The 14723-nt window shown below is 41.3% G+C and overlaps 1 protein-coding gene across 14 annotated transcripts in view; it reads left to right on the top strand.

The window, feature by feature from the left end:
• LOC311503223 (uncharacterized protein) overlaps window positions 1-14723 on the top strand; it is a 101590-nt gene that overhangs the window by 38437 nt on the left and 48430 nt on the right. For all 14 annotated transcript variants that reach the window (XR_014699575.1, XM_084565811.1, XM_084565817.1 and 11 more), the window contains 4 exons: window positions 514-687; window positions 3605-3778; window positions 5976-6149; window positions 14407-14529. Coding sequence is in view for 13 of the 14 variants with exons in the window: in XM_084565811.1 (XP_084421937.1) it covers window positions 514-687; window positions 3605-3778; window positions 5976-6149; window positions 14407-14529 (645 nt within the window). In the remaining variant the exon portion in view is untranslated. The remainder of the gene's footprint in view (window positions 1-513; window positions 688-3604; window positions 3779-5975; window positions 6150-14406; window positions 14530-14723) is intronic.

Genomic DNA, 14723 nt, shown 5'->3' with positions numbered 1-14723 from the left:
TTTCCATAAACGCTGTGCTATGATGACGGGTTGTGTTAGCTCCATGCTCATTTAAAGTTGCTGCAATTTTAGTTGAAGGCGTCTGAAAATCTTCTAACATTTCCTCCAACTGATCTGCTTTCTGCCTCTGATCCTGAGCCTGTCATCATCCTCTTTGCTCTTTAAAGTGGAAGCTTGTGCTAAATTTGTTCCATTCTATTGAAAATGTTAGTGTTTGACTTTAATTCAAATGTGAGAGCTCATTGTTGTGATGCTGATTATTTTGTTCTATGTGTGTTCTGGTCATTTGAGCAGATTAAACATGCTGCCTTTAATATGGCTATAAAAAAGATGGTTGTGTTTTTAAAGGTGTGGTGGATTGGGGGGGTGTCAACCTGGTTGGGACATAGAAGGGGGGGCACAGCCAAAAAAGTTTGGGAAACGCTGCAGTAATGTTGAGCTGCACATTTAAAACCTGAACACATCTGATTGAATTATTCATCATTTAATCTACATCTTTTATTCTTTATTCAGATTGTGGAGAAGCAGTTTGTCAGAGATCAGCTATGATTCTCTGGGACCAGCTCTGAAGTCCAACCCCTCCCATCTGAAACATCTGGACCTGTGCAGAAACAACTTTAAGGATTCAGGAGTGAAGCAGCTGTGTGGTTTTCTGGAGAGTCCAGACTGTAGACTGGAGACTCTGATGTGAGTTCACTGTCTGTTACTGTTGTAGATCTGATATGTTTAATCACCAACTGAATCTAATTCATGTTCATCCAGAACTTTCCTCCATAAATCTGTAAATGTCCTTTAGTTCAAGACGAGTGTTTGTATCAGAAACTGTAGAAAATGTCCACTGTTAGTTGTTAAAGTCAATGAAGCTTAAAGGCTGTTAGGACACAGTAATGCAGGGGAGCTGCCTCTAGGGGGGGCACCAGATGAAACATGTAATGGTGTAGAACAGACCTGGACATTACACGACCCGTGGACCGTATACGGCCCTTTGGCTGACTTTGACCGGGCAGCGTAAAACTTGTTTGTTCTCATTTATTCTCCACAGATCATCCAGACAGAACATTTTTTTTCTTGGTGTCCTAAGTTAGAATGCTAATGCTAATACCGTGTTAAATTTGCTGCTGTTATTTGGCCAACGTCACTTTCAGTGTGTCTGCATGTTAGCACAGCTGGGGTAGACTCCAGCAGACCCCCGCGACCCTTAACAGGAATAAGCGGGTACAGAAGATGAATGAATGAATGAATGAATAAAATAACTTGTACTATTTATCCATTGGTCTGTGATATAAATACATTTTCTGTATGATTCCAGTCATTTCAGTCATTTTTATTGTCAAAATCTCTGGATTTAAGTATTTCTAATGTGAATACAGGGAGCGACCATATATGGTCATATAGACGAATCCGGCGAGCGTTCTGTGTAGGCTGCCATCTTGTGGCGACGCCATTACTGAGCTGTTACTGGTATGTAAACAAACCTCCGTGATAACGCACCCTCGATGACAGCTACAGCCAGGCAGTATGACTTGTTGGGATGATGATGTTAGACAGTGGCCTAGTCACAGATGAAGGTAAAAACGATCTTACAGATTATTTATGAAAATAGCTTAAAGTAGAGAATGGGGAAATAAAGACATAATTGGAGCTAGGATGATATTATATCTACTTAACTACTGTAGCTGCTAGCTAGCTAACGTTAGCAATAACTATGATAGCTAGGCTAGCTAACGAGGAAACTAAAAAGATCTGTCCATTTGGCAACAATAAATAAATGAATGGATATCAAATGAAATCGAATGAATTCATGTTTTTCATTTGTGACCACTGTTTATCTCATTTTCACATTTCAAAAGGAAAGGGTAAGGTACAGCTAACTGCTAGTGTTGTTGGTTCTCAGAGTGAGAGTCACAGTCAAGCAAATCAAACGTTAACAACAGACATAACAGTAATGTTACTACTGCCCCCTCTGTTGGCATCCGATGATCAACAAAATGCCAACTACAGGTCACTGATAGAACACATAGTTCTAAAAGGACCTGTCCGATTTTCACAGACCATTAACAACACTCGTACTGTACAAATAACTCTGCAGAGGAAGGATGGGAAAGTTGTATTGAATTGTGCTATTGAAACAATTTACAACGGAACATGTTTTCCCACTCGACATTATAAAACCAATAGGAGGCACTGGCGCAACGCTACCCAGCAACAGCTCAGTTATGGCGCCCGCTTACTTCCGGTAGTTTCGCCGGATTCGTCTATAGGGAGAGACACCAGTTGAAGCAGCAGGAAGCCGAGCCAAGTTTTTCTCACTGGCTACTCTCATGTTGAATGAATGAACTGTGGAGTTGTGACGGCCAACGCTCTCTCTGTCTCATTCTGTCTCTTAACTGCTATAGATTGACATTGGTCCTTTGTCCACATATGAACCTTATACCTGTGTAAAGAATCCTCATTGAGATATGAAACGTAACCAGTTAGTGTGAAAGCAGCCAACTGATGGAGAATTGAAGCTGTTTCATTGGGTTCATGATTGTAAATGTAGAGGCAGGGATGTGTTTGTCACTTGTCACCAGGGGCAGTGGGTGTGACTGGGGTTGAATGATTGCCTCATGAATATCACCTGCACCTACCTGTCAATCTGTTCTGTCTGATACAGAGAGAGGGGGAGGTAGGGGAGGGGCTTTACTGTTGACCTCTTAAGCTATTGTTCATCATAGTTTAGTCCTGCAAGTCCATCTGCATAATAATATAACAAGAAGTATGTGTTATCAGAAGGATCAAAATAAAGGCCCTTAAATAGCAGTAATGGTTTCATGTTTCCTCCTTGGACTCAGCGTGTCAGACAGAGCTCCACTTTCTCCTCTCAGTGACTAACTTAGTCCTGATAGTCACACTACAGTAAATCTGAGCCACCAACCTCAGCGTACGTTACTGGTGCACACCAAGCTGAGCCACCTGCTCTGCTCTTTAAAATCCTCACATGGATCCTCTTGTTTTATCTCTTCCTGAGCCTATGCTCTTTGTTATTGATGTTGTGGCTCGTGTCTAACTTTTTTACAATTTCATTCAAATGACTGGCGTTGTCATTTTATTTCCATAAGCGCTGTGCTATGATGACGGGTTGTGTTAGCTCCACGCTCATTTAAAGTTGCTGCAATTTTAGTTGAAGGCGTCTGAAAATCTTCTAACATTTCCTCCAACTGATCTGCTTTCTGCCTCTGATCCTGAGCCTGTCATCATCCTCTTTGCTCTTTAAAGTGGAAGCTTGTGCTAAATTTGTTCCATTCTATTGAAAATGTTAGTGTTTGACTTTAATTCAAATGTGAGAGCTCATTGTTGTGATGCTGATTATTTTGTTCTATGTGTGTTCTGGTCATTTGAGCAGATTAAACATGCTGCCTTTAATATGGCTATAAAAAAGATGGTTGTGTTTTTAAAGGTGTGGGGGATTGGGGGGGTGTCAACCTGGTTGGGACATAGAAGGGGGGGCACAGCCAAAAAATTTTTGGAAACGCTGCAGTAATGTTGAGCTGCACATTTAAAACCTGAACACATCTGATTGAATTATTCATCATTTAATCTACATCTTTTATTCTTTATTCAGATTGCAGGGCTGCAGTTTGTCAGAGATCAGCTGTGATTCTCTGGTCTCAGCTCTGAAGTCCAACCCCTCCCATCTGAAATATCTGGACCTGAGTGAAAATAGTCTGAAGGATTCAAGAGTGAAGCAGCTGTGTGGTTTTCTGGAGAGTCCAGACTGTAGACTGGAGACTCTGAAGTAAGTTCACTGTCTGTTACTGTTGTAGATCTGATATGTTTAATCACCAACTGAATCTAATTCATGTTCATCCAGAACTTTCCTCCATAAATCTGTAAATGTCCTTTAGTTCAAGACGAGTGTTTGTATCAGAAACTGTAGAAAATGTCCACTGTTAGTTGTTAAAGTCAATGAAGCTTAAAGGCTGTTAGGACACAGTAATGCAGGGGAGCTGCCTCTAGGGGGGGGCACCAGATGAAACATGTAATGGGGTCGAAGATGTTGTCTTCTTCTACACACTGTATATTAGTGGTGTGTGATAGCGCTAGATTTGGTATCGATCTGATACCAAGTAAATACAGGGCCAGTATCACTGATACCGATACTCTTTAATAATTAAGGTGGATGCATCATCAATCTGAATCAATCTAAATCTGAAAGAATTTTCATGACCTTTAAGTGTTTTTGTGATTTGCCTTTTGGATTATTAATCAGTTAAAATCTAGTACAAAACTAAGACAACATTTGTCTCCTTTAGTTCTTTTCTTCTTTTCAGGGGTCTGTCGGGGCCAGGGGGCGGGGGATTTTTCTCCTCCTCTCTCCGTTTCTGTAGCTCTGCGTTTTCTTTTTTTCTAACTCTCTTTTAATTTTCTGACATTTTAAACACTACTGACAGTCATACATAAACCACACATACGTACACTCTTACTAATACACAGGACAAGGGGGTAGATTAAAAAATAATTAAAAAGAATAAAAAAATAAATAAAATAAAGAGATAGTAATAATAAAATAAAATAAATAAATAATACTAATAGTAACTAGAAAATTCCCGCAGGAAATTTTGAGAGTGACTCGAGGGCTGCTGCCGGGGTTATTAAAAAAAGAAAAGGAAAAAGATGTTAGCATTACCATTACTAACGTTGGCATTACCATTTGCCACGCTAACGCGCGGCGCTGACGCACTAAACTAGGCTAAGGCTAGAGATTAGCACAGTCACGCACACACACAATACGTGGATATCTTGTTACGTCACTGTATAATACCGGCGCCATCTTTAGGACCGCCCAGGGACCGCCAGTGACAGGAAGTAAACAGAAAATGCCTTCTATCTGCTGTGCTGTGGGCTGTGATAACAGCAAGTCAAAAAAAAAACGGGACATACGTTTTATAACATTCCTAAAAACGCTGAAAGAAGACATAAGTGGTTAGCCAGGATAAAAACCCACCTCTACTCCCTGGCATTTTTTTTTCTTTAACTCTGTACTTCTGCTTATTCTCTGTATGTATGTGTTGCTTAGCTTAGGCTGTGTTTAGTCGTTCACTGTACAGCACTTTGGTCAGCTTATGCTGTTTGTAAAAGTGCTTTCTAAATTAAATTTACTTTACTATGTTTTCGCTAACAAATTTAAGGTCAGTTAAAAAAACGAGATGCCATTATTATCCTAGCATTGACCTAGGAGGCTACCAGCTCTGTAGCACTCAGTAGCACCACCACCTAGCAAGTTAGTAGCGTAGTAAACTTAAAGGGGAACTCCGGCGCAAAATGAACCTGGGGTTAATAACACATCTGTACCGAGTTCGACCGTTCTCTGGTATTTGTTTCCATGCATTTGTTTTGTTAGTCAAATGTGACCAGTTTTCTTGCAAACCGCTAATTAGCGTACAACGCTAGCCTTCGGGGCACACCGACACATAAAAAGAAATCGCTATTTCTATACCACTAACAAGGCTCACAATATCACCACACTTACACGGTAGCATAACTAGGGTCTCTACATGTAAACCGAAGCACTGAGAACTTTGCAAGTATACAGGCAGTTTATTAAAAAAGGAATACAGAACCGTTCGCATCCGGCTCGCATATCCAAGCGGGCGCCATCTTGGGGATCTGAACTGTCTGCTGCCGGAAGAAAGCACTGAGAGCACTGAACGAAGACAGTTCAGTGCTTCGCCACGAGACACGACTCCCCATATAGCTTAGCTATATGGGGAGTCGTGTCTCGTGCGTAGCCTCGAGTCACTAATTAATTAATTAGTCAAAATTAAAAAATAGTAGAATCAATCAATTTGGATGCATCATCTCATCTTCTTCTATACCCGTTAAGTCCTGTTAAGGGTCACGGGGGTCTGCTGGAGCAAGAGGCAGGGGTAAAACCTGAACACATCTGATTGAATTATTCATCATTTAATCTACATCTTTTATTCTTTATTCAGATTGAAGAGCTGCAGTTTGTCAAAGATCAGCTGTGATTCTCTGGGACCAGCTCTGAAGTCCAACCCCTCCCATCTGAAACTTCTGGACCTGAGATACAACAACCTGGAGGATCCAGATGTGAAGCAGCTTCTTGATCTTGTGAAGAGTCCAGACTATAAACTGGAGACTCTGAGGTGAGTAGAGGGTTCCAGTCAGTCCATGCTGCTTTCATCAGTATTGTCCTAAACACGGTTAGTATCAAAGATCCAGTGTTTCCTGTAAACCTGCAGCTTCTCAGTGAAGCTGTGAGAGGAGAATGGAGACAGGCTTCAGGATTATATTATATTATATATGACTTTTAATGGTTTGTTTCAGTACTGAATACATGTTTGTGTTCTTTTTCAGAAACGATAATTCTCTGTGTTTGTGTTAAATTAAATTATTGTGTTAGAGGTGAATGACTTTAATGATTTCTCCTGTTTCTAAGTGTTTTGAGTTCATCTTTTAAATAAGTTAGCTAACTGCGTTGTTAGCAGACAAATGTGGCATTAGCATCAACTGTCACTTTATAGACTGCAGAGGGACCGTTGATGCTAATGCTAATGCTAACGGTTTTCCTTCTAAGATTTAAGATTAAGTGTCTATCGGCCAAGTATACTTGTGTATACAAGGAATTTGGTCTCTGCATTTATCCCATCCGTGAATTAGTGAACACAAAGCACACAGTGAGGTGAAGCACACACTAACCCGGAGCAGTGAGCTGCCATGCTACAGCGGCGCTCGGGGAGCAGTGAGGGGTTAGGTGCCTTGCTCAAGGGCACTTCAGCCGCTTTCTACCGGTCGGGGGTTCGAACCGGCAACCCTCCGGTCACAAGCCCAAAGCGCTAACCAGTAGGCCACGGCTGCCCTTCTTTAGTTTGTTGGACTTTTCTGTTGCTTTGTTAAAGTTTCACTGAACTGAATGATTAATAAACATTATAGAATCATTTTACTCTTCTCTTCCTTCAGTTTGAAGCTAAATTATCGAGTATTTTTATGCTAAGCTAACGGCTACTGACGCAGCTTTTTAAGCTAACTCTGTTCTAAAAGTCTGTCAGAGTTCATTTTTACTTTTTAAAGTAAAACCTCAGACCTTAATTGTAGTTGAGCAGTTAAAGCCTCCGTTCCATACACCTCCCTCAGCTTCTGTTTCCACTGTGTCACCGTAGGTGGCTGTGGATTCATCCATTTTATTGTCACCATCTTCCTAGCAGTCATCAAGAGTATATGTAACAGGTGCCTTTGGTCTCTAGTGTACATGCCTTCAGGAGCTAGATCGAAAAGAAGCTGACTTGGGGTGAATAATATATTAATTCCCAGAACTTTATCTATCTCGCTCTTTACCCCCATCCAAAAAGGAAGCATCAGTGGGCAGTCCCAAAATATGTGTGAGTGGTCGCCAACCTCTCCACATCCTCTCCAACAGTGTATTGCAGCTGGGTTATCTACAGAGACCACGGAAGGCGTCTTAAAGAACCATGTCTTCATCTTCCAATCAAACTCCTTCCACATGTTACTGTTGATACCTTTATGACATCCAGTGCACATTGTCTCACACTCCCCATCTGTAATTATAGTATTTAACTCCAGCTCCCATTTGTTCTTGATATAAAAGGTATTGTCTGGTATATCTAATAACAGATTTCTGTATATATGGGAAACATGCTTTTTATTGGGTAGTTGATGTTTAATTATATTAATGAAGTAAGTTTCTATGTTTGTTGGAGCATTTTTAATTATATTCCAGTCTGTATGGTTTGGGATGTAATTCCTTATCTGAAAATACTGAAACATATCACTTTGGGGTAGAAGGAGTTTGTCTTGAAGAGATGAGAATGGCTGTACACCAGTGTCACAGAACAACTGGTCAATAACCCTCAGGTTCCTGCCTGCCCATCTCTTAAATGTAGTATCTGTTGTTGAGGGAGGGAAATCCAGATTTCCAGCAGTCTGCATAGCCCTTGAGAGGATCAGCTGTCCCTCTAATCCTCCTTTGGACAGTCGACCATACTTTTAAAGTGTGTTTCACCCATACATTTTTGATTTCGAATTTCTTCTGGGACTGCTTGCTCAGAAACACTAAAGTACATAAAGGAATTACTGGCACTGAATTCTGCGCTATGTTCACCCATCCTGATTCCATTGTTAATCCAAGCTACCACTGCTGTTAGTTGTGCTGCCCAAAAATAATATTTTAAACTGGGGAGGCTGAGTCCACCCCTGTCCTTCCCAAGAGTGTTTTGAGTCTCACTCTTGGTCTCTTATTTTGCCATATAAATTTAGATATAAGCTTGTCCAGCATATTGAAGGCTGATGTCGGGATCCCGACTGGGACAGACTGAAACAAGAACAAAATTCTGGGAAGTAGATTCATTTTAACAGCCTCTACTCTGCCCAAAAGGGATAATGGTAGCACATCCCATCTCGCCAATTCATTTCTAAATGTCCCAAATATTTTTTTATAATTCGCCTGGTATAGTTGTGTTACCTGGGGAGTGAGTGTGATCCCTAAGTATCTGAAACCCTGTTTAGATCTGTGAAAAGATCATCCAGCTGGCTAGGCCATGGCCCAGACACCATCATCGCTTCTGATTTACTAGGATTAACTTTATAACCGGATACAAGTCCATATTCACTAAGACTTTGTAGAAGAACCGGGACTGAGTGGACAGGATTTTCAATAATAATAATATGTCGTCCGCGTATAGGGCTAGTTTATGTTGGTGTCCACTTTCATCCCTTATTCCTTGTATAAGAGGGTTACTTCTGATCAGTTCTGCAAGGGGCTCAATGCTAAGAGCGAACAGAGCTGGCGAGAGGACGTCCCCCTGCCTCGTCCCCTGTCCCAGATCGAAGAAATCGGAGCATTGGCCATTAACTCTGACTCTTGACCGCGGATTCATATAAAACACTCTAATCCAACTCAAAAAGGTTTCGTTAAAGCCCATATGAGCCGTTGTTTGCTTCAAAAATGTCCAGTCCAGTCTATCAAATGCTTCTCAGCATCTAAGCTGAGAAAGCATTGATGGAGTCTTTCTACCAGAAGCAGTAGACTGTAGATGTAGAGCTCGTCTGACATTATTGGTGCCCTGCCGTCCAGTTATGAACCCTGTTTGATCAGAGTTAACTCATTTTCGAATGTATATTTATATTCTATTTGCCAAGATAGAGGTCAGAATTTTTAAATCCTGGCAAAGCAAACTTATCGGCCGATAACCCGTACATTGAGTGGGGTCCTTCCCATCTTTGTGTATAACTGTGATAATTGCCTCTGACCAGGTTTTCGGGGGGTCCCTTTCATCCAGTGCATAATTAAATACTCGACATAGAATTGGGGCTAGTTCGTGAACAAAACCTTTATAATATTCCCCAGAGTATCCATCAACACCCGGGGATTTACTGTTCTTTAGTTTACTAATACTATCTATTATTTCCTGTCCTGTTATGGGAGAAGATAGCATCTCAGCCTCATCCTGTGATAATCTATTCAACTGGATTGAATCCAGGAGTTTTGTTATTTTCTCCTCCTTCCCCATTAATTCTTGGCCTTCATATAATTTTTTATAGTATGCAGCAAACGCCTCTGCTACTTCCTTCGGCTGGGAAGTAATTCTATTTGTGTCGGGGTGTTTATTTTAGGTACCACACGGTTCGATTGAGCTTTCCGCAACTGAAAAGCCAATAACCTACTTGCTTTATTCCCCATTTCATAATATTTTCTTTTCACAAATCTGAGCATTCCCTCTGCTTTATATGTGAGTAAATCATCTAATTTTTGTCTCTCCTGTTTTAATAATTCTAATGTATTCCTTTTTCTTGATATTTTGTGTCCTTTTCTAACCTGATAATTTCAGTCTCCAGTTCAAGTCTTCTGGCTTCTCTTTGTTTCTTTATTCTCGACGTAATTTGAATGATATGCCCCCTCACAACAGCTTTGGCACCATCCCATAAAATAGATGGAGTAACATCTCCGCTATCATTTATATCAATATATTCTTTTAGCCCGTCATGTAATTCCTGTTGGATTAGGGGGTCATTCAATATTGAGACGTTAAAGTGGAAATGAAGCAATGAGAACTGTGATCATTTTTTGGTTGCTTTTTCATTTTTGGAAATACATGGATTTTCATTAAAGCTGAAATTCAAGTAGTTTAACTGGAAAATGACATGTAGATAACGACTTTCGCCACTAGGGCGCGGCCATGTTTTAAAAACATACGTCATCAGAATGGTTAGCGTTTGTTTTAGCCATTAGCTTCCTACTAGCTTTGTCGCTAACTGTCAAATAAGCATGGCTGTTCAAACGAATTCTATCGGGTAAAAGAGAGCGGTAAATTAGTTCATTTTCACGTTATTCCAGTCAAAAAGCCTAAACTGCTCCAAAGATGGTTAGCTGCACTGAAACTGAAACGCCTCCGTCACGTTTATTTATATAGCACACTTAAACGCAATGTAATTGACCCAAGGTGCTCACAGAAAAAAAATATATACAGTAATAAAAACAAAAATATAAATGACAAAAAATAAAATAAATAAAACATAAAAGGACAGAGAGTATGTAGCGACCACTTTATAGAGTCTGATTACGTCGAAGAGGGAGCTTTTGATGAAGATGGGAGATTTGTTCGCCGTCCCACCAATCGCCTGAAGCCAGATGCTGTGCCAACAATTTTTAATTTTAGTGGCTATAGTGCTGGAGACACGGACAGACCTGTCAAATTGGACCCATCAGGCGCTGCTATGCGCAGAGACAGAGCGCAGAAACGAGCTTGCTCGGCAGAGGAACGAGAGGATCTGTGGGGGGGCACTAAAACTCCCACTGCTCTAACAGGCTCAAAAGCATAGGCAATTGGATCCTGCCCTCATTGGTGGGTCTATCCCATTCGTCCATATCCATTTTGTTTTCCATTTGAGGCAGTAAGCTAACTGTGAGGCTACGACAGCCGCTATGTAAACAACATAGAGTGTGGCAAACCATTCTCGTGACGTCATCATTTTCGGAAAACAAAGATGGCGACGCACAGGCTGAATTAATGCAACTTGTTTGTGCTTTTTTCTGAATAACGGGTCATATTTCCGACTTTATTTGTATTTATGGTATATTTAAATATTTAACTAGTGCTATAGACATCTGTTTTATTTGACTGCTTCATTTCCACTTTAAGCCTCCAGTATCTGAATTGTTTTTCTTGACCTAAGTTTATTTTCATCATAATGGGACCATGATCTGACAAAGTTATGGGTTCTATCTTGGACTCTGTCACTCTACGCACATCAGCCTTTGAAACAAGAAACATGTCTAATCTGGAGTAACTCCCATGAACTTGGGACCTTTATGTATAGTCTCTGTCTCTGGGATGATGATATCGCCACACATCAATCAGGCCCAATCTGTCCATCATTCCCAGAACAGTAGCTGCTTTTCTAGTGCGAGTGTAGCGGTAGTGTTCGTGCGTTGTGTTTATGGACACCAACAGAGACCGAACCACTGTTTTCGTCGTTTTATTTGTTGCACCTGGCAGAACAGTATACAGTCAGTCTCAGTAGAACTTTCAAATAACTCGCTCTCACACTGTAGCACAGGAAACAGTACAAAAACATAACTTAAGACACCCACTTAAATACGAAATTTAAAAGTATAAGGGTAAATATTTCTGGAGCTAGCATCATGTGCACTCACCAGGGAGACAGCGCAGGAAAACTGTTACGGTCTCCCAGGGTGCACGACCCTAATTCGCAGGGGTGCTGCGTTCAATAACCTTAAAATAATGTCGTAACTGACGACTAGTGTGAGAGGTGGCAAGTGGAGTCACATTAACTCCGTTACACGAGGTCCCTTCCCAGCAGGTAGTCGGTCCATATTTAAATTTAGTACACAATTATAGTCCCCCCCAACCACTATGATTCCCTTCCCTTCATCTGCCAATTTGGAAGCTATTTTCTTAAAAAAAAGGGACAGTCCTCATTTGGCGCATACAGGTTCAAAAATGTAAATCTATTTTCCCCAATCATACCTATCACCATGATATATCTGCCTTCCTTGTCTTTCAATACTTTTTCGCAGTTAAAAATAACATTCCTTCTAAATAAGATAGCAACCCCCCTTTTCCTCCCTCCTTCATGAGATGCACTGTAAATTTGTTCCACCCAGTCTCTCTTTAATTTCAGGTGTTCTGCCTCAGAGAGATGTGTCTCTTGTAACATTGCAACTGAACATTGTAAAGCTTTAAGTTGGTTGAGTATTTTCTTTCTTTTAATTGGATTTCCCAGACCCTTTATGTTGTAGCTAACCACAGTCAAACCATCCATATTACACTTCTTTTAATCCTATCTGTCATGATGCTTTGTAGTCAACTTGTAAATGTCAAGAGCACCATCACCTATTGTCAAAGTCCTATCAGTTGTCAAGGAAGTAACACAAAAAAGAACAAAAACTATGTACAACTTCTGATAAAGAACATCAGAAATCAGACACAACAACCTGGCTTCCAAGTCCTCAACTGGCCTGTCTCCAGTAGTGGCCAGTCCCCGTGTAGAACTGGGCAGAGGGTGGCGGGAACCCTCTGGGATAATGTCACATTGTGCGGCAGACCCACTCCGTTGGGTAAACTGCTGCGGCCCTACAGTGGCTGAGTGTAAACCACCCATAATGAGTCAATTGCAGCTGATGCCACAAACCAAAACGACCAGATAATATGCTATTGTTACATTCTGGATTCAGCAAAGCATAAATAAATATAAGCTTGAAGCAAGGTTTCAAAAAATAAGATATGTATATATAAAATATATATAGCCCAACAACACCACTATAATTGGAGGGTAATTAGACCATTTAACTTTAGCCCAACTAACGGTAAATTATTCACAGTTGCTCATAGCTGTCTAAATAAAATGGAAAAACGCTACTTTTTGCCCAATATTCCCAGTCACTTCAAGGAAAGAAAAACCTGCAATCTTCTTCTGTAAACATGCTGACATTCGGCCTTCCTCGGTTGGCGACCCGTGTCTCCCACCTGTGTCTGGCCAGCTCTCGCTCTACTTTATCCCGCTCGTCAACTCGGACCTGGATGTTGAGATCCTTAAGCACCGGCGCTGCGTCCATCACCGTCTGGAAAGTTTTTTCCTCGGATCCCACCATCATCCTCAGCCGGGCTGGGTACATGCACTTCGCTTTAACGTTTTTCTCCTTCAGTTGTTTCACAACGTATCTGACCTGAGCGCGTTTCCTCTGCAGCTCCGGTGAATAGTCATTATCAAAGTAGATCTGCTTCTCACCCATCTTCACTGTGCACTGTCTCCAGGCTTGCTGCAGGATTTTTTCCTTTACTGTGTAGTCCGCGAATTTAATCACGATGGAGCGAGGCGGGTCATTTTCTTTCGGTTTTGGCATAAGTGCTCTATGCGCCCGGTCAATCCTGATGTCGGCTTCAGTTAGTGGCAGATCGGTCAGCACCGTCGGCAGTAGCTTTAATGAAGGCAGCCATGTGTCTCCCCTCGCTTCCTTCAGGAACCTGGTACAGCCTTAGGTTTTGCCTTCTGTGTCTGTTCTGAAGATCCTCACACCGTTCAAATAATTCCGCCTCGCGCTGGAGCAGGAAGCCGATGGCTTTTCCGTGGGCCGCGGTGGTCTCCTCCGTGGTTGTTATACGCTCCTCTGCGTCAACGATCCTCTTTTCCAACTTTGTTCGTTGTGCACTTAAACCTCCAACTGATGTTTCAAGCCTTGTGAATGATTCCTTGATTTGGCCTTTAAATTCCTTTACATCCATACTCATCTGCAGAATGTCCCCTCGTATTTCTCGATTCGACTGGGCGATAGCATGAAGCATCCCTTCCAAGTTATTAACGGCAGCATCAGTGGCTTTGCTAGCACCAGCTTCGTCGGGATTAGCAGGTTGGCTAGCATCAGTTGATTCCAACGATTTTCCATCTCCTTCTTTGTTTCTAAACTGATATCTAGCGAGTCTGTCGCTAGCGCCCGTCTTTGTGGTGTCGTTAGGCATGTTTTTGCTGAGTTTTGTTCAAATATCGATTTGGTAAGTTGGTTAATCAGCAGAGCTCAAACTTTTGCGTCCTACATGAACACGGCGCCGCCGGAAGTCCCCTTCATGACTCATTTTAATCACTTCTGTCAGTTCCAGTTTATTTTCTGTCTCTGATGGTTGATTCATTTTTACTCTGAAAAGGGTTTTGTGACTCCAACATAAATAATGAGTCCTGTCTTCCTCTCAGCTTCTCTGACAGCTGTCAGTCACCTAGAAAAGCTGTAATCTAATCTCAGAGGACTGTTACAAACATGAAACCATCTCATTATCTGCAGCAGCTGTAGTTTGTGTGTTTACTGCTACTGAAATGACTTTATCTCAGAGTTTATCAGTGATTGATGAGAATAAAACATATTTGTTTCTGCAGAGGTCAGTACCACAGACAGAGACCAGAGTCTCCAGTATCCAGCTGTCTGTCTATGAAGAGTGACAGGTCCTATGAATTAACTCCTCCACACTTCAGTCTAGAACCTGGACCCTCAGACACAAGGTAAGAGAACTACTACTAACTTGTTCATGACTCATTTTAATCACTTCTGTCAGTTCCAGTTCATTTTCTGTCTCTGATGGTTGATTGAGTTTAACTGAAATGTATTTGTTATTCTAGCTGTTAACCAAAGTTTATTCAAGTTACAGTTATTAAATGAAGGTGGTCTTAAAGACTGCAGAGTCTCAGCTTTAATT

The sequence above is a fragment of the Chelon labrosus genome, assembly GCF_963514085.1.
Source record: "Chelon labrosus genome assembly, chromosome: 18".
In the NCBI taxonomy this organism is placed as follows: Eukaryota; Metazoa; Chordata; class Actinopteri; order Mugiliformes; family Mugilidae; genus Chelon; species Chelon labrosus.
The sequence above is the reverse complement of the archived record's forward strand: the minus strand, read 5'-3'. Positions and strand labels throughout refer to the sequence as shown.